This window comes from Aspergillus versicolor (genome assembly GCF_001890125.1).
Source record: "Aspergillus versicolor CBS 583.65 unplaced genomic scaffold ASPVEscaffold_4, whole genome shotgun sequence".
NCBI classification, from domain to species: domain Eukaryota; kingdom Fungi; phylum Ascomycota; class Eurotiomycetes; order Eurotiales; family Aspergillaceae; genus Aspergillus; species Aspergillus versicolor.
In genome coordinates, this window is record NW_024467527.1 from 275,024 (window position 1) to 302,962 (window position 27,939).

The 27,939-nt window shown below is 49.4% G+C and overlaps 13 protein-coding genes across 13 annotated transcripts; 8 read left to right on the plus strand and 5 right to left on the minus strand.

Moving 5' to 3' along the window:
• Positions 1–891: 891 nt before the first annotated feature.
• Positions 892–2,285, plus strand: ASPVEDRAFT_131198 (class I SAM-dependent methyltransferase; the record flags this gene model as incomplete). The annotated part of the gene is made up of 7 exons (XM_040806793.1): positions 892–1,014; positions 1,069–1,230; positions 1,296–1,361; positions 1,543–1,664; positions 1,733–1,971; positions 2,028–2,205; positions 2,252–2,285. Coding segments are annotated over 7 exons (924 nt in total), but the record flags the coding sequence as incomplete, so codon positions are not given.
• A 67-nt stretch (positions 2,286–2,352) lies between these two features.
• Positions 2,353–2,964, plus strand: ASPVEDRAFT_40635 (uncharacterized protein). The gene is made up of 2 exons (XM_040812184.1): positions 2,353–2,434; positions 2,637–2,964. The coding sequence occupies exon 2, from the start codon at positions 2,652–2,654 to the stop codon at positions 2,814–2,816; it is 165 nt and encodes a 54-aa protein (XP_040666846.1). The 5' UTR covers positions 2,353–2,434; positions 2,637–2,651; the 3' UTR covers positions 2,817–2,964.
• A 1,044-nt stretch (positions 2,965–4,008) lies between these two features.
• ASPVEDRAFT_52112 (KRR1 small subunit processome component) lies at positions 4,009–5,234 on the plus strand (the record flags this gene model as incomplete). The annotated part of the gene is made up of 3 exons (XM_040814579.1): positions 4,009–4,068; positions 4,137–4,409; positions 4,476–5,234. The coding sequence occupies 3 exons, from the start codon at positions 4,009–4,011 to the stop codon at positions 5,232–5,234; spliced, it is 1,092 nt and encodes a 363-aa protein (XP_040666847.1).
• A 132-nt stretch (positions 5,235–5,366) lies between these two features.
• On the minus strand, positions 5,367–7,601 carry ASPVEDRAFT_886035 (MFS transporter; the record flags this gene model as incomplete). Its single annotated transcript, XM_040818366.1, has 5 exons — positions 5,367–6,264; positions 6,329–6,453; positions 6,515–7,270; positions 7,343–7,377; positions 7,426–7,601. 5 exons carry the CDS (start codon positions 7,599–7,601, stop codon positions 5,749–5,751), a joined length of 1,608 nt encoding a protein of 535 aa, XP_040666848.1. The 3' UTR covers positions 5,367–5,748.
• Positions 7,602–8,021: 420 nt separating this feature from the next.
• ASPVEDRAFT_82627 (putative bifunctional fatty acid transporter/acyl-CoA synthetase (FAT1)) lies at positions 8,022–10,106 on the minus strand (the record flags this gene model as incomplete). Its single annotated transcript, XM_040817226.1, has 4 exons — positions 8,022–8,193; positions 8,250–9,543; positions 9,606–9,761; positions 9,821–10,106. The coding sequence occupies 4 exons, from the start codon at positions 10,104–10,106 to the stop codon at positions 8,022–8,024; spliced, it is 1,908 nt and encodes a 635-aa protein (XP_040666849.1).
• Positions 10,107–11,203: 1,097 nt separating this feature from the next.
• Positions 11,204–13,019, plus strand: ASPVEDRAFT_166516 (putative peroxisomal 3-ketoacyl-coA thiolase (Kat1); the record flags this gene model as incomplete). Its single annotated transcript, XM_040808648.1, has 5 exons — positions 11,204–11,308; positions 11,371–11,466; positions 11,524–12,372; positions 12,426–12,602; positions 12,660–13,019. The coding sequence occupies 5 exons, from the start codon at positions 11,204–11,206 to the stop codon at positions 12,696–12,698; spliced, it is 1,266 nt and encodes a 421-aa protein (XP_040666850.1). The 3' UTR covers positions 12,699–13,019.
• A 102-nt stretch (positions 13,020–13,121) lies between these two features.
• ASPVEDRAFT_190704 (ML domain-containing protein) lies at positions 13,122–13,912 on the plus strand (the record flags this gene model as incomplete). Its single annotated transcript, XM_040809068.1, has 3 exons — positions 13,122–13,491; positions 13,547–13,763; positions 13,829–13,912. Exons 1-3 carry the CDS (start codon positions 13,286–13,288, stop codon positions 13,910–13,912), a joined length of 507 nt encoding a protein of 168 aa, XP_040666851.1. The 5' UTR covers positions 13,122–13,285.
• Positions 13,913–14,525: 613 nt separating this feature from the next.
• On the minus strand, positions 14,526–15,137 carry ASPVEDRAFT_82630 (H(+)-transporting V1 sector ATPase subunit F; the record flags this gene model as incomplete). Its single annotated transcript, XM_040817227.1, has 5 exons — positions 14,526–14,666; positions 14,721–14,858; positions 14,924–14,957; positions 15,017–15,051; positions 15,111–15,137. The coding sequence occupies 5 exons, from the start codon at positions 15,135–15,137 to the stop codon at positions 14,526–14,528; spliced, it is 375 nt and encodes a 124-aa protein (XP_040666852.1).
• A 430-nt stretch (positions 15,138–15,567) lies between these two features.
• On the plus strand, positions 15,568–16,953 carry ASPVEDRAFT_82631 (Nur1/Mug154 family protein; the record flags this gene model as incomplete). The annotated part of the gene is made up of 2 exons (XM_040817228.1): positions 15,568–15,825; positions 15,889–16,953. 2 exons carry the CDS (start codon positions 15,568–15,570, stop codon positions 16,951–16,953), a joined length of 1,323 nt encoding a protein of 440 aa, XP_040666853.1.
• Positions 16,954–17,697: 744 nt separating this feature from the next.
• Positions 17,698–20,577, plus strand: ASPVEDRAFT_40646 (putative NTP binding protein). The gene has a single exon (XM_040812185.1). It carries the CDS (start codon positions 17,724–17,726, stop codon positions 20,370–20,372), a length of 2,649 nt encoding a protein of 882 aa, XP_040666854.1. The 5' UTR covers positions 17,698–17,723; the 3' UTR covers positions 20,373–20,577.
• Positions 20,578–21,168: 591 nt separating this feature from the next.
• ASPVEDRAFT_616081 (methylenetetrahydrofolate reductase (NAD(P)H) MET13) lies at positions 21,169–23,661 on the minus strand. The gene is made up of 4 exons (XM_040815574.1): positions 23,474–23,661; positions 22,560–23,400; positions 21,637–22,508; positions 21,169–21,586 (listed from the first exon to the last, which is right to left on the minus strand). Exons 2-4 carry the CDS (start codon positions 23,381–23,383, stop codon positions 21,405–21,407), a joined length of 1,878 nt encoding a protein of 625 aa, XP_040666855.1. The 5' UTR covers positions 23,384–23,400; positions 23,474–23,661; the 3' UTR covers positions 21,169–21,404.
• A 522-nt stretch (positions 23,662–24,183) lies between these two features.
• On the plus strand, positions 24,184–24,909 carry ASPVEDRAFT_52121 (orotate phosphoribosyltransferase; the record flags this gene model as incomplete). The annotated part of the gene is made up of 1 exon (XM_040814580.1): positions 24,184–24,909. The coding sequence occupies one exon, from the start codon at positions 24,184–24,186 to the stop codon at positions 24,907–24,909; it is 726 nt and encodes a 241-aa protein (XP_040666856.1).
• Positions 24,910–25,664: 755 nt separating this feature from the next.
• ASPVEDRAFT_616213 (uncharacterized protein) lies at positions 25,665–26,624 on the minus strand. Its single transcript, XM_040815575.1, has 2 exons — positions 26,186–26,624; positions 25,665–26,095 (listed from the first exon to the last, which is right to left on the minus strand). Exons 1-2 carry the CDS (start codon positions 26,380–26,382, stop codon positions 25,819–25,821), a joined length of 474 nt encoding a protein of 157 aa, XP_040666857.1. The 5' UTR covers positions 26,383–26,624; the 3' UTR covers positions 25,665–25,818.
• Positions 26,625–27,939: the final 1,315 nt, after the last annotated feature.

Consider the following 27,939-nt stretch of genomic DNA (forward strand, 5'->3'; position numbering starts at 1 on the left):
ACTAATATTCTCACGTCCAACATCCCGACAGCCGCGGGGAGGATGCAGCGAGACTGCAGGTTCCCGGCGCCAGGAGATTGGCCATGGATGGCTGATACGTTTGGGCTAGAGGCAAGTCAAAATAGAATGCAAGCGATTTCGTGGCAACTTCCTTGGGTACCTGGGGCCAATTATCAAAGACCCGGAACCAAACCAGAGCGGTCTTTGGGGTGAGGTAGGCGTTGTATTATTGCGATTCGTTGACTGTGCCACTCTGGGGCGCACCACAAACCCCTCCGCCCTAGCAATACTGTCTGCATGTAATCGCTTCATACCTGAAGAAGTAAACATGTATTTCAGCTGAGCAAAGAGTATTGCCATTGTTCGACAGCCGCAAGCGATAGCGTAAGTCATGGAGCATCTGCCGCAACTTTCTTCTGTCTCACTGGGACGACCTCGTTCACATACCCTGCTTTATGTACCCGCCGTGGACTCACCAGAACGTCACAAGAAAGTCTCCAGCCAGGTCAAGCCCCATACCGTCTGTACGATTCGTACATGGGTGGTAAAAAAGGGGAGTCTCGTGGAGGAATCCTCCACCAGGCCATCTCAAGGGCGAAAAAAACACTGCCTATTTGCCCGTGCCCAGCGGTACTCCCATGCCGACGGATTGCTCTGCCACATCGATCGCTTCAACAAAGACTCGAACCACACTAAGTTCGCGCGTCACCCGCCACAAGGTATAATTTCAACATCCCACCTTACTATGAAGTCTTCCTCTCTTTCTTCAAACTAACCCACTAGGCATCGCAGAATCAGCAATTAGCACAAGCATTTAACAGACAATAATGACGTACCAATTTCTCGAGCCCTGCCACACCTTTCTGAGAGATTCTGACTTTCTGTCCCTGAAGGAGCCCGAATTCGCAAACAGAAGAGCTAGACGACGAATACCTCCGCACTATAACCATTCAAGGCCGGGACTATCAGCAGTATTCGATCGATAACAAGATTTCGTTTGAACCCGTGGACGATGTAAGATTTGTTTGCTGTGCACAGGATCTATGTCCCATCGCTGATTATCAATAGGATGAAGCGGAGCGGTTGGATCTCCAACACCGAATCTTCACCAGGGTTTTTGACCACCGGCTTGTCTTCCCTCCGATCACTCGCTTGCGAAGAGTTCTGGACTGCGGCTATGGTACCGGGTCATGGGCCATTGATGTTGCAGAACAAAATCCAGACTGCGAGGTTCATATTCCTACCGGATTATGTTATTCTAGACCCCGGATTAGCTGACGTTTGATTCTCGGAAGGTTATTGGAGTTGATATTTACCCTTTCATGAACCCAGACGATACTCCGGAAAACCTCTGGCTTCAGGTAAGTTGCCTTGAATTCAACCATACCGGCTCACGGAAAGGCCAACACTCGAAAATTTACTTCGCAATAGGTATGTTGTAATGGTGCCTCGTGGTCATTCCTTCCTTCGAGCCAATCGTGGCCGACCCCTCTCATCTAGTGGGGAGACCTGACGAGTGAATGCTAATGTGCTCCGTAACAGGTAGATGATTTAAACCAGCCTTTCACCTTCCCCCCGAATCACTTCGACCTTGTCCACTCGAGACTTCTTGCGGGAGGGATCAATCGGTCCCGATGGCCATCGTATATTCGAGACATCAAAAGGTCTAATTTTTTTGCCAGCGAAGCCCATAGATTGTTAACGGCACAGGGCTAACGGTTGGATGGTACAGAGTCCTGAAACCTGGAGGATGGGTACAAATGGTCGAGATATACTTCAATGTCCAATCAGACAATGGTTCCATTAACGAAGGCCATGTATTGAGGCAATGGAGCTCGAATCTCATGAGATCTATGGAAGAGTCCAAGGATCTTCGAGTAGGGACTCGTTTGAAGACCCTCTTGACCGCATCAGGCTTTACGGAAGTTGATGCAAAGATGATTCCTCTGCCTCTCTCCGCATGGCCTGACAGTAAGCGACCCAGTTGTACTTCGATACCAGGGTATTATACTGACAATATATATCAGATCCCACAAACCGAAACATAGGAGCTATGAATAGTGAAAATGTCACCAGACTTCTTGCTTCCTTGTCGTTGTATCCGATGACTCGATGCCTCCATATGCCACAACCGCAATACCTAGATATGCTATCTGAAGCTCAGAGAGAAGCGAGTGATCCTCGTTTAAAAGCTTACTTTCCACTGTAGGTCCGTTGCCCAGAGAGAAGTTGCATCAAACTGATCGCCTAGGTATGTTTGTATCGGTCGAAAGCCTCGGCGTTGACCGACAGGATAGTTGCCTTGCCTGGATGGGAGGCCAGGAAGGTTTCAAAAGGTGTCCGGCCTTTGTGCTATGTTTGGCTATTCCGAGTAAACGGGTCAAAGTTCGTCAAAAGCCAGGTCGAAGAAAAGGATACAACGCAAATTAGTGGCCTAAGAAGTTCAGCTCAAAAGTGGTCAGTTGAATAAACACCATTTCAAACGATAAAGATCCCTGTTCTCGTCAAATCAAAAAGACAAATACCCTCGATACATACAGTGGTAGCGCCCAGCGCTGCAATTTGGCTGTTAGAATGCCCTTAATTGTCAGGCGAGGCCCCTGATAAGTGCCTATTGCGAGTAATCTCAAGCTCACCTTCCTCTCCCCAGAATGAGAGGCCTAAGGCGTCGAGGCCCTCTGGTTAAGATGAACGAAAACACGCTTCTATTACAGTTCCGTCACCGCCATTTATTGAGAGGTCTTTTCGTTGTTGGGTTAACGAAACTAATTGGTGGGATCGGCGGCGGCTATGGGACGCCATCATGGGGAAAATGAGATGGAGGCGATGAAGAAGGCCTAAACCAAGACCTTGAAGGGTCGGTTATGGCCATCGCTCCAAGCAGAGAAGAGGAATGACAATAGGGGTGGAAGGACCAAGAGGATGAAAAGGGAATGAATGAATGGAAGTAAGATGGAACCTAGTGACAAGGAGGACCAAGGTTGGTCGCGGGTGCGGACGAACCTTACTTGCTCACACACTACATCACCAACCACATAAAAGGCAACTTCAACTTCATTCCTCGCCCACTGTACAGGTACACGGTTCGTGTTGACACTACCTTCTTTGCTTTTTGCAATCTATCTGACATCAGGCTAGCTATCCCCAGGTCCTCTCAGCCAAACAGTTGTCCTCTCTGGCCAGTGGCACCATCCCAATGCTCTTTAGTCATCCTGATATCAGCTGTGTACACTCCCCCACAAGCTTTATCCGATTTCCCCAGTCTGAGAGGTCCGCTGGCGCACAAAGTCCGCCCTCAACCATTCTGCAATGCAGGGTTTCTTTCAAGACAATGAGCACAGACATGTTCTCACCCAATCATCTATGTGATTCGAACTACCGTTTCAGTTGAGCGAGTCTGCCCAAACCAAGGTCAAATAATAATACCCGATCATTTGCAGCCCAACTTCTGGGGGACAAGACCTTAGTCCGACCATAATCCAGACCAATAATCTTTGGAGCTCCTGAGAGTTATGATAGAAAGGGGTTCAGGCCTAGCCCTCTCCTGAAAATACAGATGGTATTTATCGGCTTAACACCAGGGATAAGATCCTACACTAAGGGACCGCCGATGCATTCCAGGGGCGGAATCGCGTCGAGCTCTGGGCTGGGTCGATCTTACGACGGGCTGTTCCGCAGTTCGCTCGGCGTAGTCTAGAACATGGAAGAAATGAAGGGGGGGAAGAAAGGAAAAGGGGCCCAAGCATAACACAAGAAATACGTAGCACTGCTCTCGCGCTAGAAAGATCGAGCGCTTAAGCGCCTACGGCGGAAATCTGGATCTCTCGGATGAGAGGATGTATAATGATGTGTCTGCCTTAATTATACCTAAAATATAAGGCACCAATAATCCTATTGTAGTAAGTGGCTGGCCGAGCAGAGTGGAGCCAAAAATGTTTCCGCCATCAAAAGAATTTCGCATCGTTCACTATCTTGCGGTTAACCTTCACCAACAGAAGCACACCAAAGATGCCTTCCACAAACAACAAGGAGAAGCCGTGGGACACGGATGATATTGACAAATGGAAGGTAAGTTTACCATTGAATAATTTCGCTCTTTTGCCTCCGTGTTTATTAACCTGTACTTGCTTTGCTAGATCGAAGCATTCAAAGCTGAAGACAACGCCGCTGGTAGTTTCGCCGATGAATCCTCGTTCGCTACATTATTCCCCAAATATCGTGAGGTCTACTTGAAGGAAGCTTGGCCTGTTGTAACAAGAGCGTTGGAAAAAATTGGAATCGCCTGTACTCTCGATTTGGTGGAGGGTAGCATGACCGTGAAGACGACCCGAAAGACCTTCGACCCAGCAGCGATCCTTAAGGCTCGGGATTTAATCAAACTTTTATCGCGAAGTGTACCCGTTCAACAGGTGATTTACCTCATCATCAAGAAGCTATTGCATAGTCCGCAAGCTAACATTGTACCTCGGTTGCAGGCTCTGAAAATCCTCGAAGACGGTGTCGCATGCGATGTCATCAAAATCAGAAACCAGGTCCGCAGCAAAGAACGATTCGTCAAGCGCCGCCAACGTATCCTCGGTCCTCAGGGCTCAACGCTCAAGGCCCTCGAGCTGTTAACAGACACCTACATCCTCGTTCAAGGAAACACAGTGGCCGCGATGGGCCCCTTCAAAGGTCTAAAAGAAGTGCGAAGAATTGTTGACGATTGCATGGCAAATATTCATCCAATCTACCACATCAAAGAACTCATGATCAAACGAGAACTTGCCAAGGACCCCACCCTAGCTGGCGAATCGTGGGATCGATTTCTCCCCAACTTCAAGAAGCGCACACTTTCCAAGCGTCACACGCCATTCAAGGTCACCGACAAGACGAAGAAGGTATACACTCCTTTCCCTCCGGCGCCGGAAAAGAGCAAGGTCGATATGCAGATCGAATCTGGAGAGTACTTCTTGTCCAAGGAGGCCAAGGACCGGGCTCAGAAGGAGGAAGTCATGGAAAAGCAACGGGTAAAGCGCGAGGAGAAGATGAAGGAGCGGGAGAAGGCGTTCGTGGCGCCCGAAGAGTTGGAAGAGGCCGAGCGAGCGAAGAAGGAAAGGAAAGAGAAGAAAGAGAAGAAAAAGAAGCGGAAGAGAGACTCGGAAGTAGAGCCAGAAGTCGATGGGTCCGAAAAGAAGGAAAAGAAAAAGAAGAAGAAGAGCAAGTCGAAGACGGACGGGTCGGACGAAGAATGAATCAACATGAAGCTGGATCCATGATGCTTGTTCACGTTCCCATTATCGTTTGTCTTCTTGGCTTGCTGTATTGTTCTCTTTTTTTGTCTTCGCTAGACCCCTTCTGATGTATACTCCAATAATCGGCGCTGAGGCATGGCATGGGCTGGCGTTTTCTCTTCTACCAAAAGGAATATCAAAACCACACCTTGTAGCAGATCTAGGATCAATATATTATGACAAATTCTGCTATCCGCTCACTTGTGGAACTATGCAGAAGTATATATGAAAAACCATACACCCGCTTTTTATTTCCCTCGCCTTAGCAGCATCTCTCGCTTCCTAGGAAGAGATGTTCTAAAGAATAATGTCAAATACAAGAAGCATGTCAAATCTTTGAATAGTCGTCAATTCATGCATCTAGGGTCATGCGTTTGCTCGCCTCTAATAAAGCGCAGAACTAAATAATCATCAAACTCGAAAACAAACAGTGTAACCTCCAGCGAAACGCAATTACATTGCTCCAACCATCCCACTACGCATCCACCTCCGACTCAGTCTCCGCCTCCCTCCGCCTCCTCAACTTCTCCCTCAAGAACGCCTCCTGCTCAACCCTGCTCTTCGCCAAATCCAACCACCCCCCAAGTCCCGCAAAGCTAAGCACACTCAACCCAAACAAGAAATAAAACGGCATGTTGGCATTATGACTCGGCGACGCATCGATAATAGCACTCGAGACCAGCGGGCCAATAAAACTGCTCGTTTTGCCGATAATGCTGAACAGCGAGAAGAACAGGAACTCGTGTCCGCGCGGCGTCACTTCCGAGATCATGATCTGGCTGTAGCTGTACCAGGGGCAGACGAAGAGGCCGTAGAAGGCTTGGTAGAGCCAGACTTCCCAGCTATTGTGGAAACCGAAACGTTGCGTCCAGATGCCAATCATGCCCCAACCATCGAGCAGGATTATGGCGACGGCGACGGCGTTGAACATTGTTTTGGGGCTCAGAGAGAACCGCTTTTGGATTGTCCAGAAAGCGTAGATGCCGATTGCCTGGGTTATTGATTTAGTACGTTGATGGTGGGGGGAAATGGTGTTTGGTGGGGGATTAGCTCACCTGAGCTGCGATGCCTACTATTAACAGGTATGTTAGCTGGAGTGTGTTGTAGGCTACTATACTGTTTTGCAAGGTTGCAATCACAGTGACAGTTGTGTTGAGAGAGTCGCCGAGGAGGAAGTACCCTGTTGTGACCCCGGATTAGTACAAGCTGCGAACAATGACATGGACAGGTATCAAGCTCACCAACCAAATACAGCAAACTTTGCTTCAGTTTCCAAATCTGCTGTACGGCAAGGTATAGTTGCTGAAACCCAGCAACCACAATACTCCGACCCATCGTATCCTGCCCGGGCCGTCGCTTCTCAAGAAAGAACCAGGGGAGTGAAACAAGAAGCCAAACACCAGTAGCAAACGCAATAAGCACGCTCAAACCCCAGTTATTGTTCTGCTCGCTGTCATCGACGCGCAGCCCGAACATAATTCCAACGATGATAGCGAGGATAAAGACCTCCGCAACAGACTGTATGTAGAATGCAATGTTGGCCAGCTGGCTGCGCTTCATCGTGTCGGCAAAGTCGTACTCCTCCCGCGAGATACTTCCAGATTGGTATTCATCTGCTTTAGCCTTCATCTCTGGAGTATTGCGCGCTAGGCCTGGGAACGCAGCCGTCCAGAATGTTAGGGTTGTCTGGTAGGCGATCAGCCCGACCATGTATAACCCAATCGCGACGTGCCATTTCTCAGGGTCATGCACGCCCAACCAGCCAAAGCCGATGCCGTACGCAATAATTGACAAGCCGATCAGGATATTCGGCCGCCAGGTCCCAAAGTCGGCGAAGCTTCCGATGATAAGGAAGACCACGACCTGGATAGCGAAGGAGATCCCGTTGCAGAGGAGTACAATACTTTCAATGGATCGTGGCTTCTCAGCGAACAGCAAAAGCTCCTCATCGCCTGCAGCTTGATACAGGAGATTTTGGAAGGCAGTGGGTGCAAAATCTAACCCGTTAGTCAGTACGGCAGCACACACTGCCGGTTAAGCTTTCGCCAAGGTCTTGTCTGGAGACTCACTAAAGAGTGACAGCCCGTTGTTCCCAATGTAATAACTGGCCTGGGTTCAGCAAGGAGTCCGGTGAGATTCAAATAACACGCACGCATAGTAAGCCCAGATTTCTGAGCGGGTGGTGCGGTGCCTCTCCTCGAACTGGTCAGGGGCCGTGGGCTGCTCGACATTGACATTGACATGTGTTCCAATCTCGGTGTCGGGTATAGCCTGGATGACTGGGTCCTGGAGTTTCCCATCTCCATCGCGAGACACCGGGGAAGCCATGCTAATTGCACACAAGATAGTCAAGCCGGCGAGGTCTTCGTCGGCGATTCAAAAGACAAACGAGAGGCAGAGATTTCGGAATCTCGCCGCGCCAGATTTGACCCCTCCCGGTAAGATTGGGAGCGATAGAACTAGGCCGGGAACGCCATCGCGGGATTTACTAAAGCGCGAGTTTTAGAGGCCTGGGGAGTGGAAAGTGGGGGGGGGATTGCGGATATCAGTCGGCCATGTAACGCTGCTGCCGATCTTGATGGGCTGGAAACCTGTTACCTCAGCTACCTAAAGTAGTTTGTGCGGGGTGTTGCTTTGTGCACTGCAAATGGTGTGCGTGATTGGCTCTAGGGATTGGTTTATATAGAAGATCTATGGAGTAGGTGACACGATCTATGTAGGTAAGAGTATATACAGTAAATCTATACATTACAGCTTCGCAGTCCCGCTTTCAATCGACTTCCAACTCGGCTGGGTCAGCTTCTCGTATTTCGTGCCGTTCAGCCAATATAGCCTATCACCGTTCCAGTCACCAAGAGGGTCCCAGCCCTTCTTCGTCAAATCACCCTTGGCTTGCTTGAACGTTACTCCTGTTGCAACCCTATTGTGAACGGTTAGATATAGCACATGCCATTATTCTTATGCGGGAAAACTCACTTCTCGGTCAGTCGGACAAGCCGGGGAACAGCGTACGACGGCACACCCTTCTTTTTCAGCTCGGCATGAAGCCTGGAAATGAATTCACCGGCCGACCCCTCTGAGGGGTCTTCAAGAGTAACACCTGCAGCGCCTGCCTGCCCGTCATACGCATTCAGTCTCACGCCGTAAACAACGGCGTCATGAACCCCGGGAATAGTAGAAATATGGTCTCTGATTTCTCCGGCACTAACGTTCTCGCCCTTCCACCGGAAGGTATCCCCAACCCGGTCTTGGAACTTCACCCACCCGTCAAAGTCCTGGACGAGCAAATCACCCGTGCGTTGGAAGAGATCCCCCTTCTCAAACACGTCTCGAAGGAGCTTTTTCTCCGTGGCCTCTTCATTCTGTAGATACTCGGTAAGTAGGCCGCGGTTTCTCACGCGGCCGATCGCCTCTCCTTCCTCTCCAATCCTAGCCCTAACGCAGAACCCAGTGCTGGGATCCCGGTAGGGCATTTCCGTGTCGGTATCGTATTTCACGAGAACTGTGTCATCCTCGAGCATGCGCTTGATTGGGCCTCCAAATCCAACCTTCCCAGCGCCCCAAGCTCCAAAGCCAAAGTTGTCGAACTTGGCGATGCCTTCGGTTGATCGGTAGAACTCGCGGATCTCGGGGACGTTGAATCTCTGACGGAAACGTTCCCAGATGTCTCCGCGCAACCCGTTACCGGCGGCGACAATGCAGGAGTGGTCTTGGTCATATGGGGAGGGAGGGGTTGCCATGAGGTATCTACACAGTTCTCCAATATATAGAATCCGGGTGGCTCTTGAGTCGTGAACGTCTTTCCAGAATTTGGAAGCGGAGAATTTGCGGCGGATACATAGGGTTCCTGCGTTCCCCACAGAGTAGCACAGCCCCGTGAAATAGGCAGTGCCGTGGAAAAGTGGAAGAGAGCAGTATGTTCGTACAGGAAAGTATCTTGAAGGATTGTTGACATCCACTGAGAGGGGATTCGATGTGACCATGGCCATCATATTGCGCACAGCGCATGCCTTGGGTTTCCCGGTTGTACCTGAGGTATATATAAGTGCTGTGAGATCACTAGGTGATCTCTTTGCGGCTTTCAACGTTGACGGTGAGTATTGCTGCAATTGTGAGACTGTAACAAGTTCAGACGCAGCAGAGACGCCGTCAAACGATGATATATTAAACGACATATGAGGCAAGTCTGCGCACACAAATTCTGATAGATCTGGTGTAGAAATTATAAACTTGGAGCCCGAGACGTTGAGACAATGCATGAAAGTGTCGTCTGGTTAATTAGATTAAGTTAGCAAGTCTTAGTTTGGTGATAAAAGGGAAGTGCATTCATACCTCGTAGATTAATGTTGATGAGAGCAGCAGTGGCTCCTAGTTTAGAAAGAGCATAGAGAATAACAATCATCTCTGGAGAATTGGTAGCGAAGATAGCGACAAAGTCCCCCGAGTGAATATCTCGCTCATGGAGGAGGGCGGCCAATCGGTCCACGACTATGTACAAGTCAGTAAGGTATGCTTAACTGATCCAAACACGAAGAAAAAAAGCATACGGTCTTTCAATTCTGAGTAAGTCCATGATTTACTTTCAAACCAAAGAGCTTCGGCAGAGCCGCGTCCCTCTATTTCCACCACCCGATGCAGCATGCCATAAATGGTGACAGTTTCACCTAGCTGCGACATGCGATGAGCCAGCCGCTTACCCCAAGCTCGATCACTGCGGATGGCACTTAGATCTGTAGAGATGGATAATTTGGCATTCAGGTAGACAGCGGTCGCAACTGAGAGGGCCGATGCGGCAGCCACAGTGGGCACACCGATCTCAGAGAGAATATCCATGGCAGCACTCTCGACGTAGGTGTAAACAGATTTTGGGGCGAAAAAAGGACAAGATATCAACTGGGTATAGATTATTGGGCGGCGCCCTTTGTCCCTTATTATAAGCCCAGAGGGCCCAGAGCACCCGAAAGCTGTTTATTCTGACGCAGTAGCCTGGCCTGGAAATCCAAGACGGAATCTGGGGACGGGAACTGATAGTGGCGGATTTGCCGCCCACAGGAACAAGCACCGGGGAACAGCCTAGGTGTCGACGGAGGGTAAGACGGTAGTGCAGCACCGTGTCAGATCCGAAAACCAGAGGATGGAGTGCTCGAGACGAGCGGAGCTTTGGGCCGTTTGACCCATCTCCAAAACCAAGAGTGCTAGTGAGGGGCCTTGATCTTGATCCAACTCTCGTTTCGGACATTAAAACCGGAAGTCCCCCGCAATTCTCCGCAATCCTGTACATTTCGGGGTCTCCCCTGCAGCTGCAAACTGCAACCTGAGGTGCTCAAACTCCCACATTTCGGTTGACTTTGATCAGTCTAAGTGTTGAACAATCGTTGTTGATAAAGAAGTTGTAGATCACTTCCTCCGCTACGACTGTCACCAAAAAGACCCCACCCCGACAGCCTCGGCCCCAAAAGTTACCGTATCTTACAACTGTGTGACAATACGAGCGGTGCTTGCTGGGCGGCACTCATATCGGCATTGCTCTCTCGCCCTGTACCGAGATAGAGCACTCGTCACTGTAGGCAGATACCACAAGCCACGAACTTGTACAATCAAACGTTAGCAATATTTGAATCGCCTCTGCCTCGGGCCAGTGCTGTCTATAAGCATACCGCCATCCAATATATGTACTCCCGCGAATTGGTCGGCAGGAACTGGTCCTGAACTCGTGGACGTAACCGGCTTTCGGCAGTCCGTCTCTCTGGCCCACCTCCGGGTTCCTCTCGGTTGATTAATCATTATTTGTTCCTCTTTGCTTCCCCAGAGCCGCGGTTGATAGACTTGCCCAGGCTAGTAGCTGGCTCCTATATCATAGTGGGGAGGAACTTAATCTCCGCTCATCTTTCTTTTCCCTCCCCAGTATACCATTCACTTCCCGCCCAAGAATGTCTTCGCCTCAGCAACGACTTTCCTCTATCTCGAACCAAATCTCGGGTTCGACCGCTGCATCCTCCAGGGAGAAGTTGCTGGCCAAAAACCCTGACGATGTGGTATGTTAAGCCCCTCAGCTTCCACCATCTAGCAGCCCCATGGCTAACGTCTCTGCGATCAGGTAATAACCCTCGCTGTTCGAACTCCGCTCACAAAGGCGAGGAAAGGTGGTCTTAAGGACACTCGTCTGGATGACCTGCTAATTTCCCTATTGACGGTATGGCGGCAATTAAACCCAATAAAATTGTGGTATTCGGCCTAATAAATCAAATAGAGTGTGCGCGAAAAGTCCAAGCTGGACCCTACCCTTGTTGAAGATGTCTGTGTTGGCAACACTCTTTGCCCTGGACAGGCATACGTTGCCCGTTCTGCTGTGCTTGCGGCAGGATTCCCCGCTTCTACTGCCGCATCTGTTACCAACCGTTTCTGCTCTTCTGGGTTGCTGGCAATCCAGAACATTGCGAACCAAGTTATTGCTGGCTCGATCGATGTTGGTATTGCCGTTGGCGCAGAGAGCATGAGCACCAATGCCGACGGCGGTGCGCCAGACCTGTCTAATTCGATTCTGTCGCACCCTCTTGCTTCGCAGAACACGCAGCCCATGGGTCAGACCTCTGAGAACGTTGCCGGTCAATTCAGTATCTCTCGTGAGCAGCATGACCAGTTCGCTGCCAACAGCTACCAGAAAGCAGAGGCCGCTCAGAAGGCTGGCTGGTTTGAGGACGAGATCGTCCCCGTCAAGACGCAGATTAAAGATCCCAAGACTGGCGAAATCAAATCCGTTGTTGTTGACAAGGACGATGGCATCCGCTATGGCACAACTGCGGAGTCGCTGGGCAAGATTCGGTCCGCGTTCCCTCAATGGCAGCCAAGCAACACCACTGGTGGCAATGCCAGTCAGATCACCGATGGCGCTGCGGCGGTCTTGCTCATGAAGCGATCTCGCGCGGAGGAACTCGGGCAGCCCATTATTGGCAAGTTTGCTGGAGCAACAGTTGTTGGCTTGGAGCCCAGAATCATGGGCATCGGTCCCTCGTTGGCCATTCCTAAGATTCTTTCCAAGTTCGGTTTGACCAACAACGAAATTGACATTTTTGAGATCAACGAGGCATTCGCTTCCATGGTATGGAATTATTATTATTTTGGAGCAGGAGAGACATGCTAATCGCGATGTAGGGTGTATACTGTGTTCAGAAGCTAGGCTTGGATATTTCCAAGGTGAATCCTCGCGGTGGTGCCATTGCCTTTGGCCACCCGTTGGGAGCAACAGGCGCACGCCAGGTTGTTACTGCTCTATCAGAACTGCGACGGCAGAACAAGAGAGTGGCTGTAACCTCCATGTGTGTTGGAACGGTGAGCTATTAGTCCTCCAAGAACAATTTTGACTTCGAACTAATCCTTTTCTTCCAGGGTATGGGCATGGCCGGTATCTTCGTTTCCGAACACTAGACGAGCAATGTGTATGACCTACTGTATAGCCTGTAAATAATATATCTCAATGAATTTGGTTAGACAGGGAACTTCCTCAAAGCTATCACGGTATCAACTTGGCAGTGTCTGTGGAGGCGAACGGAGTCGAGTGTGGGCGGATATTCCCGACTAAGATAATTCTACTGGAGGCTGTATACAAGAGCGAGGTTTGATTTCGCTAGCTGGCCAACATTTCAACAATAAGGCAATATGTTTGTCGTTACATAATAAAATACCAGTCTTCACAGAGCACTTAGCCCGTGCCATGCTTTGGAAGGAAGCATTGCTCAACAAACATCAGCGTCACGCGCCGGACAGCCTGGAGGAAAGTGGCTTGGCTGGAAATGATAAGCGGCGTCATCACGTGCACCCAGCCATTGGTCAGTGATCACCGACCTCCAAGGCGCTTCGACTCCTATGACACCATTCTCCAACATCTCTCTTCTTTCTCACGACTGCGAGCTCGTTCTTGGGTACTCGTTCCTGGGTAAATATACGCCCGTCCTTGTATCTGCAGTGTTAACTGCACCGTCCTTCATTCTTGCCCTCGATTACCGTTCGAAACCATGAAGCTCTCATCGTCCGCCGCCGCTCTGCTCTTGGCCCCGTTGGCTGTGACCGCTACACCCGCTTCGTTCTTTGGATCTGGGCAGGATGTTATAGCACAGGATTTTCCTGTCGACGGCGATAACCCGCTGGAGTTCTGCACAGAACCGAGTAGCAACCTGCTCGATATCAAATCCGTGGATTTAGCTCCAAACCCTCCAAAGCCGTTAGTCGCCTAGTGATCTCTTATCTCCCCCATTTACGTTGCTAATACTCTCTAGTGGTCAAACTCTTAAGATAAAGGCCGAGGGTGTTCTGCATGAACGAGTTGAAAAGGGCGCATATGTTCTTCTGGAAGTCAAGTACGGGTTGATCACCCTTCTTAGGCAAAGACCCGACCTCTGTGATCAGATCGTCAATGTGAACCTAGAGTGTCCGTTGGAGGAAGGTCCCCTAGTCCTTACCAGGGAGGTTGATTTGCCGGCTCAGATTCCTCCAGTACGTTGGACATGTCCCTTGTTCGAAGCTCAACCTTTGTCGACTAGGCTAACAATATGCAAAAGGGTAAATACACTGTCCATGCGGACGTCTACGACAAGAACGACAAGAGGATCACCTGCCTGGATGCCAAGAACATTCAGTTCTAAGTGGCTATAGATATCCATTCCTTACTGCGGCCATGACTTTGTTTCAGTAACGCTTACATGATTTTGCAACTCTATGATTTTTCACCATCGCACATCCAGATCCTATTACTTTCTGCCAACTCTGCACTGCTGTCCAAACCTCGCCGTTCCCAACTTTTTTTTTTTTTTTAACAGACGTTGGATCATGGCCACCCTCCCGCGATCCCTGTTAATAATGTACGAGTGCTACGTCTTTTCCGGCGTTCGGGATGTGCTTGAATAGCTTTTGCGTGACCTCCGATATGCATATTATGAACCGAGCATCTTCGCATGTTATCTACACCTCCGTAGTTTGGGGGTCAGTTTGACTTTTAAAGCAAGTATATTCGGATACTCTTTCAGGTTTATTGCCCTTAATACAACATTTCGGTAAACTGCCTACTAAGTCCTGCATATTTAAATACCCGCGCTGGTGGCCAAATGAAAGGCGTAGACTAAAAATGAACCTCTACCTCTATAGGTTGATTGCGATGGAGCTTGACAATAACTGAAACCGAATGTCATGCGCGGGACGTAAAAAATGCCCAATGATATACAACAGAAACGAACATGAACACGCTAAGGCTAAACCGATCTATTCGCCGAATAACCGACGCACTCGCTTCAATACACTGTCTTTCTCAGGGTCGTATGGGTGGTCTTTGGATGGGATCTCGAGCACGGCGGGGAAAGCTTCGGAGTACGCGTCGACGACATTTCGAATGCGCTCTGCCACCTGTTATATTAATCAGTATCGTGTTCAGCGGCCGCATTGTATGGGTAGGCATACGTGTTGGTTGATCAAAAGGACAGCGATATCCTTCCGTTCTTGCGTGAAGTCTTGGAATGCTTTCTCGATTGCTGAGGTCTCAGTCTTTGCGTCGACAACTAGGAAGTTTCGTTGCGGATCTGGGCCAGCTGTGACGTGCTGGATAATACGAAATATGAATTAGTATATTGCTGTTCCATGTTATGGTGTGTGTCGACACTTACCCCGATCCCGGCGAGAAGAAGGCCAGTTACGGAGCTGGTGGCATGTTAGCGAGGATTGTCTCCTTTGAGCACATAGGACGGCGGTTGTATTACTCTTCATCGCCAATGACAGCGAGAAACTGTCGGTCCTGTAGTGTGTATCCTGTATTTAGAAGATGTCCCAAGTGAGGGGGGTAGCAATCGGTACCTTATAAGCCACGGGGCCTGCCGCCATGGTGATTGAACTGAAATGTGAAGGAGTTAAGAATCGACAGTACGATCTAGAGATCGTTCCGATGAGATATAATTGCGCAGGCAAGAATCCGAGCCTGTATCAAAGCCACCGCAGCTGTCAATCGTCGAGCTTTGATCTTGATGTTAATCCCGTGCCGCCGGGCCCCCAATCGTCATCCCAAATGCCGTTAGTCAATCAGCAGGTGGAACTCGTGGCCTTAGCTCCGCTTACATAATCCGAGCTCCCCATCTTTTTTCTGTGTACTATTATGCTGCGTTGTTTACTTCTGCAAGCTGGTTCGAAGCTCAAAAGGTCGGTCTTTGGCCATTTCGTGGTTTGGTGGAAGATCATCTTTGAGTTTAATATTCTTCTCCAACAATCGACATCTCCGCTCCCTGCTTCTCCGACGTCCTTTTTCCTTGACATCACGATGCCTCGCCTTGTACGCCGCCAGCCGTTGGCGGAGCGTATCAAGTCCTATCTAAACCCGCTGGACTTTCTGCTTTGGCTATCGGAAGAGATTGATGCAAACGACTGGGAACAGTTTGAGAAAAACTGGGCGCTGCCACTGGGTGTGACTATGAACATTGTATTTATGATTGCGAGGGCCAACAGTCGGCAGAGCGGCAGCCAAGCCGTTGATGATGTGTTTGGCGATGGCGACGGAGTTTCTCTGCTGAGTTGGCTGGTAAGTGGCTGCCTCTGAATACATTTAGTAAGAGTATCTTGGGAACTGACTGTTATCTGCTAGGCATCGTTCATCGTCCACTTCCTAATCTGCGTCGCCGGTTTGAATACCTTCTACACGTTCCAACGGAAACGACACTATCGCCTTTTTGAAGCCTCGGTCGACCAAACCCCTGCAACACCATCTGCTCAACGTGTTCGAGTCGATTCTACCCCAGCGACGGCTTCGCCAATCCGATACCTTGCTCATGCGCTTACTGGGTCTGCGGAGTCGAGGGCCCACCCAAATGCCACGCGCGATGTCTGGGAACTTGCGGTTTGGGACCCTCTACCAATCTGCCTCCGGCTATTCTGCCTCTTCAGCCCTGTTCATGTCCTTATTTACTGGATTTTCCTGCCTACACAGCTTTCCGACCCTCGACCTAGCGTTACCATCGTTACCACTCTAGTGGTGACGGCCCTACTATCCGTGCAAATGTCATTCCTCTCATCGTTCTTCAAACAGCAGGCCAAGGACGCTATGGTCGTTCAAAAGGAAGTGCTGAAGGAATATGACACGAAATTTGTTCATCCCAGAACTCAGCCGTTGATGAGAGAGGTGGGGACTCAGTTCTCAGGACCCAACCTTGACTTCGAAGAGAAATATAACAAGGTTGATACATTTGCGCCAGCTGTTGTTATAAACCGGGGATTTAGAACTAGCCCAAACCCCAGCTATGTGAGGCATATCGACCCAGAAGGAAACTCCTCTCGGAATAGCTCCTTCTCTTCTACGCCGATAAGAACATCTCACTCGGTCCAAACTCCAAATCATTTGCGGGACGCTTCTCCTGCCGTCAAAGCCCCTCTAGGTTCCATCCGCCAGCCTCAATTTCGACAAACCCCAACTCACACAGGAGGTGATGGTGGTAGTCTTGGGGTATACTCACACGCTAATTCTCCGCTGCGAAAGCCCACTACGGGTAATTTTGATCGTCGCCTGCACAACAACGGGGATTTCTTCTATAGAGAACGAAGTGCACGACCTTCAAGCCCGCTGAAGAAGAGCAATGTGTCAGTCGCACCTAGCCCCATGATGCCGAGAACAAGCAGCAAGAGCAATCTCCGCCGGGAAACCGGGCGCTTTTAGTTGAGCCAAGTTGAAATTGATTAACGTTATGAGGACTTATACTGGATAACACAAATAACCCTTGAATACGTCGGGGGATGCGTGATCCGGTCTAATACTTTAATGTATAGCTATGCCAGCCTTATGTGGTCGCGACGTCTTGTAGACTCGCGTATCTATCAATTCTGGAATGTGGCTGGGGAGCTCCGTCGCCACCAGATGGACGCCGCGATCATCGAGACTTTTCCAGAGTAAGGTTTGACGTACTACGATTACCGTGAAGCATGCTCTGCCTGCCACATATCGGCACCAATGACGCGCCTTCCTTTCCTACAAATTTCCTCCCGAGGATGTGACTTGCATTCCAAGCTATATCGGAACATGAGGAAGCACATTCCGCACTCGTTGAGTGGTGCATTCTCAATCGTGGCGACCCAATGCGTTACATTCCAATCCCTCGGCCTTCGACTTATACGCGTTCCCGGCCCATTTGTGCCATTCCGTACCAGATGTCCTCCGATGTTCTTACACCGTGGTTGCCCTACCTCGATGGTTCTTTCCCCAACGCCCAGATAGTGAACGCGATTTTCACCTGCTGCGGATCAAGTCTTGTCTCGACAAATACCCATGGAAGGAGCGTCTCAGGCAAATAATCACTACTGACTTTAAGTCGACGCCATCCGTGTGTACAACCCGAGCGTGTCGGTATGGCCTACGATCTAGTGAACGGGCGTATGCTCAACCTTCAATCTCGACACCATCGTGGCAAGGGTGGAATACACAATTCTGACATGAACAACGCTCGGAACGGGGTGGCCGAACTAGCAGCCCTTTCAGAAGGCAATGCCTCTGAGGCCGGTTCATCTAAATCCCCGCCTCGATCTAGGACTACGCCAACCAAACTTCCTGTACTCAAAGTCCCCACAGATAAGGAGCCTAGTGGGCAAAACGGTGTTGCCGCCCCGATTAAACAAAAAGGGCACGACGGCTCATCCGAGCATGGTTCGCCCAGGCCCTTGGATCAGGAACGGGAGCGATACTGGCGAAAGGTTAGGGATAAATTGGACAAAGACTTGTCGGCGTCATGGAACAGAGAGAAGCCCAAGGTAACCCAGAATCCAGCGTACAAAAAGATCATCTCGTTGGCCAATGCACCGCGGCAAGAAATAGCAAAGCATAAGTGGAAATATACCGGTGGCACCTCGAGCGAGAAACAATCTACGCCAAAGACAGATTACAAAACGAAGCCGAAGTATTCGACACCTGAACGAGAGAAGCCCAAAGACAGTACCTCACCCAGTCGAGATCGATCTTCAGACGACAAGCGGCGGACAAGTAGTAACCGTTCGGCCAGCTCAAACGGGAGTGGATTATCCAGTCAAAGATATAAGTCGAGCAGTACTACCGACTCGACCTACAATTCAAATTCTTCTGTGTCTCCCATATCTGGCCCGTCGTCGATGAAAGAATGGGAGGATAGATTCGTTGTCCATATGCCGTCTGCAAGGGATCCCAATCCTCCTACCATGAATGTGCGGCAAATTGCTCAATACCAAAGCAGCATTGAGAGAGTACAGACGGAAGGAGGGTCGATGGTCGATCCCGACACTCTCCCTAGCCCGCGTAATGGGACACCAGAGCAGCATTTTAAGCCCCCCGACCCGAGCGGAAAGCGGCTAGGAACACTGGACGGACAGGATTCACGACCGCCTGCATCGAATACAGAGATAGATGATAAATCGGCATACAGCCCTAGTCATCCCCGTTACTACTGCCCCGATGAAATCGGGAAGCAGAGATGTAGTACAATTTGGGAGGAGTCATCCATAGGCCCTAGAAAGAAATCTCCTCATGAAAACGTGGATGGTTCTTTTTTAGGGTGCAAGGAAATCAATGGCCCACACGATCGGAACCCGGACGAAATTCTGTACTTTTCGACACCAGAACGCCCAAGAGTCGTGAATATATCAGCTTCCCGTATGCCCAGGGTTCGCAGAGAATCCAAACTGGCACAAACACAGCAGCCGAAGAGAGAACCCGGAGAGACGAGTCTTGTTCAAGAAGAATGGGAACCAATTTTTCAGAATTTGAAGCATGCCCAATGCTCGAAGCCAACACCCAAGGTATTGTGCCGAGAAGCACAGTGTCAGCAACTGAAGACAAGAAATTCTACGATCCAACCATCGAAAGACGAACAAGGTTCTACGGGGACTCAGACCGGGACTTCAGAGAACCAGAAGCCGATTCCCAGGCCGGACGATGTATTCATTATCACACCCACTATAACACGTACTATGGTGACTATGGGAGATTTAAGAAGCAACATACCCAAGCACACCAGCCCTCGGGAACCCACCTCACGAAGCGCAGGCGAAATCATCACCGACGCTCGAACAAGACCGTGGATCAACACGAAGGTCTCGATGAACAACACCAAGGGGGGTGTCTCGCCTTCAGGCCTACGTCGAGTGAGTCAAAATTCATCGGGAAAATCAAGCGCGCCCTCTGCAAAACCTTTGGATCCGGCAGCATCCACGAATATTCCCGTCGTCAAACAACGAGCAGAGCCGATGGCCGTCGCCAAAATAAAGCCCATCACCGCCACAGTAAAGCCCGTCACCGGAGAAAAGCCGCGAGGTATACGTGGGTTCACCCGTACGCCAGGAATCCGCAAGTCCTCCACCGAGTCCCGTATCGAGCCTCTACTAGATAGCCCCTCGGAATCTACCTCCGCAGGTTCGTCGACCAGAGCAAGCCATATATCGCCGAAAAAATCGACCTTATCATCCAATTCTCCAGAAGTAAAAAGCCCGGGACCTACCAGCACGAAATCTCTTTCACCGACCCCTAAGAGCTCACCACGGCCCCGTGGCACAATAATGCAAGCGAAAATTTTTGACGTCGCTGAACTAGACGGGCACCAACTGGATGATCATCGCGAGAATAATTCCGATAGCAAAGTCTCGCACTCCAACCAGGACCAAAGTGGTAGCGAGACGCGGCCTCATACTAGGAGGATTATGAGCTCGCAGACCTTTCATTTGGTCATCGACACGATTTTCCTCTTCTTCGCTCAGGTGCAAGGGTTTTACCACCAAATCAGAGCGAATCGCGGCTCGAAGCTGGTGTTATTCAAGCTGTTCATGAATGGCATTCTGGGAATGCTCGAGCATTGTTTATGTGTCTTTAGAAAGGGGTTGGCTATCATATCCGCGTACAACTCTACAGGAGTTTGGCCCGAGGCCTACGACAAGGACGCTGCTTGGTTATTAACCGATTTGGGCCAAGCGATGGCGTATCTCCTCATTCTTGGATTTGTTGCCATGATCGTCTCTCGAGCAGTGGGCGTTGTGATTCTCTTCGGAGCTTGGATAATGTGGTTTGTAAGACCCTTTGCATTGACCATCCGTGCGATCTCACGAATTCTGTTCCTACTATAAGCCGACCGTTTGCTCGCTGCTTCTCGTTCTTACTCTTTTCGTATTCGCCCTACTTTTCGTTCCGTTCCTAGCTACAGGCCGTTCTTGGAGTCATTCGGGGTTGTCGGAGCATTTTTACATTTTTCCTGTTTGTATTTTTATGATTAAACCCGTCGTTGGCTATTATTTGGCTTATCGTTACGCGCGGGTTAATATCATGTATATTGTCTGCTTACCCTAGCAATCCAAATATGTGACTCTGGGTCTCCTCTAGACTGTCTGAAAAGTGAAAGTCTCAAAAGTAAAGGGTTTTTGTATGTTGAATATCCGTCTTGTCAGACGACGGAGTTTCTATTTATTTATCTTTCTCTTTTCTATAAGCCAAGAGAAAGGGAATATCTGGCTCTATCAACTCAACTCGGTACGAACCAGCCAGTAATCCCCGTGTACGTACAATAATATCCACCAAGTCAGGCTAGACAGGATGAAACTAATATAGAAGAAAGGGGGGCGGGAAGGGATGAAAATCGATATCCAAGACCCATGCAAACAAAAAAGGACTCCAATCCATCCGTATCCCATGTTGAAGAGGATGCGATCACTTTTGGTGAACAACTGCAGCACCCGGCAGCTGTCACTCACTCATATCATAAAAAACTCCGCCCGTTATAGTGTTGAATTATCGTAAGACCACTCATGCAGATTTTTGGGATTCTCAATTGTTCTCTCCCCTGGGAGAAACAAAAAAGAATAATGTTGAATGTCAAAGATTCTCATGCTCAGAAAAAAGTCGGAAGAGAGAAACGCGAGGGTATATTGTTGAGAATGGAAAAGTCATGTTGAATTAAAAACGCTTGAGAGGAAGAAATCGTTGAGAGGTCTTCATTCGTATCGACGTAAAACATTTCAGTGCCTAGGAACTTGCCCAGGCAGGTATCGTTGAGAGAAGTGTTGAAAATTAGGTGTTGAATTATATGTTTGTATAAAGATGCAAGAGTTGCATCAACGGGGGCTTTTTTTGTGTTAAACAGGACATGGCAGGTGTTGAGATGCCTAGTTCTTTACGGACTGCTCCGGTGTAGCCCCATTAGTGGTGCCGTTCGTCGTCCCGTTCGTCGTTCCATTCTGAACCTTCGGTTCAGGTTTTTCGCCTGCGAACTCAACATCTATGTCCTCGACATTCAAGTCTTTGAATAACTTGAAGAGGTCATAAGTGTTGTGGAAGTCATTGTTGACTATTGATGTGGTCAGAACAGCATGCTGAGGTTATATTAAAGTCACTTACCAATGTTGACGAGATACCACGAGTCCATTACGCCCTGGAGCAACTTACGGCTTGGGCTTGCGCTATCATGGCACTTGGCCCAATCCTCACCTAGCTGGTATGCCTCATCCTTCCAGGCCAGAAAACTAACAGTTTCCACAATTGTTGGCTGTACAACCTCGCGTCCAGCAAAGATACCCCATGTCAAAGCGTTGGGGCTATCACGGGTGTTTGTACGCAATTCCCCGTGCTTTGTCACGGCGTGATATGTCAGGTCCTCATTTGCTTCAATGCGAGAGATCAGCTCGTCAATCAAGTAGGCAGGGATAAGGAGCTCAAGGTACGCCTTCTGGTAGACGAAACCGTTCTTCGGTCCCCATCCATATATAGGGTGAGAAGACTTCACGCCATTCACTGCGGGTTGGGAATTGATAGTCAAAAAGCCTCGCTTGTTAAGCTCAACAAGGGGATCCTTAATGGCATTTGTTTCGGGAGTGATAGGAGTGTCACTCCAAGGAAGTCGATCGAGTTGGCCTTCCAGGAAACGGACAAAGACGTCTGCAAGATCACGAATAGACTTTGGCTCGCCCCATAATTTGATGTTCTGCTCGTTGGTGCCCTTGATTCCTACACCATAGGAATCCAACTCCCCAAAGGCGGGTGACCTAGAGTCTGTCCAGCGGCCGTTGGGGAATTCGTCCCAGATCTGAGTCCGGGCAATATATGATGAATTTCGGTTCCGCCAGAAGATGGGTCGGACATCCTCTTCTCTCCGGTTCAGGCCAAGAGAAGGCCTCCAAGGCAAAGGCCTGGGAACAGGGGTCTCAGCTGTTGGCATGAGTTGTAGGTCTTCAAGGACAAGCTGCGTGGATTGTGCGAGATTCATTGTATAGCTAGGGCGCTGTTAATTTCCGCAATGCACAACGGGGAGATTATAAACTTACAAGTGCAGGTGTTTGATGCCAGAATCAATTAATCTCCTACACATTTCTGCGATTAGGCTTTTACCAATTTGCTTCACGGCGGCATCATCGTTTTTCACCGGTTCCAAAGTCTCAAGCCAATCGGGAGGAATCCGGGTCTTTGTCCAGTTCGCCCGTCGAATGAAAGCAGCGTATGTCTGGATAGGCATGATCCCGGGAATGATGGGCACGGTGATACCCTTGGCTCGACATTTCTGGACCCACTGGATGAAGTTGTCTGTATCGTAGAACATCTGGGTGACAACAAAGGTACTGCCAGCATCGACCTTCTCCTTGAGATGGTCGATCAAAAGATCTACATCAGAGTTGTCATCGGCACCTTCCGGGTAGCCTCCAACGCCAATGCAGAAGTGGTTCCCGTATTTCTCTCGAATGTACTTGACCAAGTCCTTTGCGTACCGAAAACCACCGTCCGTGGCCTCCCATGTCTCCTTTTCACGGGGTGGGTCACCGCGCAGAGCGAGAATGTTCGTGCAGCCCGCCTTGTAAGCGGCCTGAAGCGCACCATCGACTCTCTCCTGAGGCATATCTGTGCAGGTGAGATGCATACATGTTTCCAAACCGTAGACCGACTGAGCAACGTTGACCATCTCACAAGTCAAATCCGACAGTCGTCCACCAGCCCCCCATGTGACATCGATGAAGGAGGGGCCCAAACCGTGCATACGATCCATTCTGTCGTACAAATTCTGCACACCTTGGGCTGTCTTGGGAGGAAAGAACTCGAACGAGATACCGATTTTACCGGCTGCTTCATTTTGGGAAAGCTTCTCTGAGACGTGCATTTTGAGAGCTGATTATTCTACGCCGAAACCATCAGCAAACGACCGACAATAGACAATACCATTGTTGGAAATAAAGGTTCTTTTACTCACATGGGGTGCAATAACAGCTTTAAGAACAGCAGTATGTTTGAGGATACTCAATCTCAACGCAACGGATTAATTCCCTCGTTTTGCTGACAGGGCAGCTGGCCGGTGAGTTTTTGCGTAAGTCGAGTCTGAAGTGCAACCACGCAACTTCAACCCAAATAAAATAAGATGTAAAAAACAAAAATAGAGTTTCTGTTTCTTCGAGGCGGCACACACGCAAAAGCAGACGAGCAGTCAACAGAGAGAGCCTGCTCCGAGACGAAAGGAATGCAGAAGATGGGGACCCCTCAGGTCCGGAGTTCGGAGGTTCTGGCGGGCTAGCTAGCACGTGTTTTCCCCCGAAATGGAATACTCCGATGCAAGCAAGGAAAGAAAACAAAAACAGCAATGGGCTCAGTCACCGTGAGAGTGCGGAGAGGTAGAGAGAAGAAGAACAGGGCGGAGGAGGGGAACAGAGAGGGAAGGTGCAGTTGGACCGTCCCGCCCCTCCTTCAATTCCCTCCCCGCCCTCGCTCTGGTTCCGGCGAAAAAAAAATGACCGATGGGAAATCTCAGGAACGCCTGTGCTGTCTCCTCTGCATTCCCTTCCATAGCAACACAATTGACGTCTTACTCTCTTTTCTCTCCATTGCCGCGCTCTCTAGACCTCGCGCACTAAAGTCAAGGACCAATCATCTAATTAAAAAAAATCACATACATAGAAAGATCGCAAAATGTCGGCCCACCCAGACTACAAGGCATCCCTGCTCCCCCTCCTCATTTCCAACAAAGTCCTCTCCTTCGGCACCTACACCCTCAAGTCCGGTCGTGAATCGCCCTACTTCTTTACCTCCTCCCTCCTTCACACTGCGCCCCTCCTCCGCGCCACCTCCGCCGCCTACGCGAGCGTCCTCTCTACCCCGCCGTTCGTCACCACCGCCGATGATGGGACCACAACGCCCAACTTTGACATTGTCTTCGGTCCTGCGTACAAGGGTATCCCCATCTGCGCTGCCGTGGTGAATGAATTGGCCGTCCGTGATGATCTCTCCGGCTCGCCCAAGGGTACATGGAACAACGTTAGCTACTCGTTCAACCGCAAGGAAGCTAAGGCCCACGGCGAGGGTGGAAACATCGTCGGGGCGCCGCTGAAGGGTAAGAGGGTTGTTATTGTCGATGATGTGATTACGGCTGGGACGGCACTGCGCGAGGCTGTGGGCATTATTGAGAAGGAAGGTGGTATTGTCTCTGGTGTTGTGGTTCTCTTAGATCGGGAGGAGAGGGTTAGTGAAAGCGAGGCAAAGAGTGCCGTCGGCGTTGCACAGAGGGATTTGGGCGATAAGGTTCCTGTTCGCGCTGTCATTGGTCTTCATGATTTGATTGAGAAGCTTGGTGGTGATATTGGGGAAAAGGAGATTCAAAGATTGAAGGACTACCAGGCACACTATGGTGCTCAGTAGATGTGGTCAATTGTTTCCAGATGGCTTTAATTGACTAATGAGTTTGAATGAACGATTGCTACGTTTAATGCTTAGATCGAGCTGTCCGGGCCTGCGGCCGCATCTCTACCAATTGGCAATGCCCGCCTCGTGTTGATTTACCTGCATTCTCACGGGAGTATATATATGTATGACTCGGGTTCGAATATATGATTGATGGCCAAATAAACGGTCACAAACTATCTTATACTGATATTCTTCTGGGTAGGTCAATACGGCTACCATATATATATATTTGATTTAGAAATAAAAACAGTTTAAGCGTTCAACGCAGTTTTTACCCAAATACTTCATCATATTTGACCTTGATAATGAATACAACACGTAGACTTCATACCCGGTTTAGAATATCGAGAACTACGCCCATAAGCCGCCGCTATTGAGTTACGCAATGGCAACCGCGAGTACGAGAATCGATTTTCGCCGGCCTCCAACAGGCGCGAGTCCTCCACGCTGCATGAAAGAGGAGTCGAAAGCACAGACTTGAGACTGCAAGGATTGAATTCTGAGCCGACAGTTTGGGCGAGTGCCCCGACTGCTTCAATGCCTTTCGAGCTGACATTTGGCAATACTAGGAGTCTCCGCCAACATACCCGCGAAGGCCACCGATTATTGTTTTCTGATATTGACGACCCGTGGGTTTCCAGTACTGACGGGTTCCTTGGTATAGACTTGCCGCAGTGGGCAGTGGAAAAACTGCTGATATCAGAATGATAAGGGTGGCAAGGCAAACCCTGCCGTTCTTTTTGATCGCTTCAATGTTATGTGGAAAGAAAGAGCACAAAACAGGGAAATAATAGCGCAGTGGCTGAGCTGAAAAGTTCTCGTCATACACCGCATACATGGCGTAGGGTACAGCCGGCGCGGTTCTCAGAGAGGCGGCTGTGTTAACAGCTTTGGAAGACCGGTGAAGCGAGGTTTCCATGGCAAACTCGGAGCTCGAGAGCAATATAGAGTCACTGGTGGCCCCCATGCATAATATAGGCCGAAGTAACGCGCAATCAGGCTGGGTTTTCTAGGAAGGCAGACCGAAGTGCTTATGGATCCACGAGCAACACCTTGTACTGAACAGGTGGCCAAAGTTTCGGCTCGGTATACAAAAAGTTGCATATCTTTTCCGTATACGTTTTCATGCTCTGATATTCTTCTGAAGGCGAGGTAATTGGCGGAATTCGCAAACACGCGATGCTGTTCTTGAGCCAAGTTTTCTCATAATCATGCATAATGTGATACGTACTTGTGGTGTGAGAAAGCCCCAGTATAACAAGTCAATTTTGCGGATCCCCCAATATTCATGCATCTGATATGTAGGGGCAACGATAACCTTGCCATGTGCATATATATCGAAGTAGAAATGAGCGACACCTGCGCAATGGATAAGCTAGCTGTTTTCGAAAGACTGAAAAGTGGATACAAGTCAAGAAGCTCGATCATTCCTCTTCATTTCTTGATATGGTTCTCAAATATGCAGAAACCAATGCGATTGGAGGTTTTTGCACTTTACTGTTGCGGGTCTGAGACGCTTGCCGCGTCAGAAACGATGCAGGTCGTGTCTCACAAAGAACAGAAAGCTGTCACGCATTGCACACTGGATGAAAAAGACCTTGCTGAGTGCGTGATAGAGACTATATTTTCACTAAAGTTGACCGCAGTACTGTAGTAATACTGATGGCAATTGCTGAATGCATTGATCCGCCGAGTATAAGTTTCTGTGTATGGTGTCAGCCACCTCGCAGAGGCGTGAATTTCCGACCGCTCCTTCTTGTAAGAAATTCCTTATTATGTAGCATTGAGCATTCGAGAACCGTTTCCATATTATTTTTAGACACTGATGACGGTGTGTCTAGCTGCGTAATGACCAAGCGAGCGAGATCGTCCAACATTTGGCACTTTGCTGAGTTCTTGGCTTGCCATGTTGTTACACCAGCAAAACAGGCTCTCTTTTCGTGAGCAAGTCTGGTTCAGCAAGAAGACAGCTGTATGAATGTTGAATGTTCTTATCATGGATAGCCCTCGGTTGTGTCAGAACCACAATTCTCCTGGCCTCCGCGAATAAATCCGGTGGCGGGATAAAATGGCATTCGGCGAGTAAGGGGATTATGAGGTAGCCGTAGATCGTGGGTTGCCTCGGCCTCGGGATGTCGCTAAGTCCTCTTCTCAGATCCTGGTCGCGATCATGAAGGGAAGAAACGCCGGGGCAGCAAAGGACGAACTCCTCCAACTTTGGAACCCACCCGTGACCCCGCCGCCGCGAAGCGATCTGGGTGGAGCTTCTTTAATCGAGGATTATCCAATAAGACAACTATATGCCAATTAAGCCTGCGCTAATTCTGGCGCTTTCAACTTTGAATGTGTTATTCATCTGATACCCTGTAATTTACAGACAAACGAAGTCAGTGCCCGCAAGTCACTCCGGTCCCAACGAACGTCGTGGCTCCTGCATTGCATATACTTAAGTGCCGGGTTTATATGACAGCTTTCTCTCAAGCGAAAACCTTCAAGTTATGTAAGACTCTTCCGAGGTCTGTCCTTAGGATGAGGTGAACAATACAAGAGTTGCGAGAAACGACCTTGGGTCAAAAGATCACATCGGCTCGACTTTTACGATTCTCCCTATCTAAACTCTACTCAACAAGTTCGCCACGAAGATTGGCAGATAAGAGATCTAAAAACTTGTCTACTAGCCCACTTTAACTGATTGGTGTTGAGTTCAACGATGTCGAAGTTACCTACTCGCTGAGTCTCCTTGCATGTGTATCCCTAGTAAGTTCTACCAGCTGCCGAGATCCGCTATTGAAACGATCCCGCCAGTCTCAGTCTGAACTAGATATGAGGCATCTAATTCGTAATCTACTATCGTACTCCTCATATTTCTCTAAACCTTGCAAGCAAGGGATTCAGCTGAGGTTTACCGATCTCTTGGCAATTGTTGTATCACGATGTATTAGCTGTCATGTAATGTTTCTGGACAACACCCAGGAAATCGTGTTC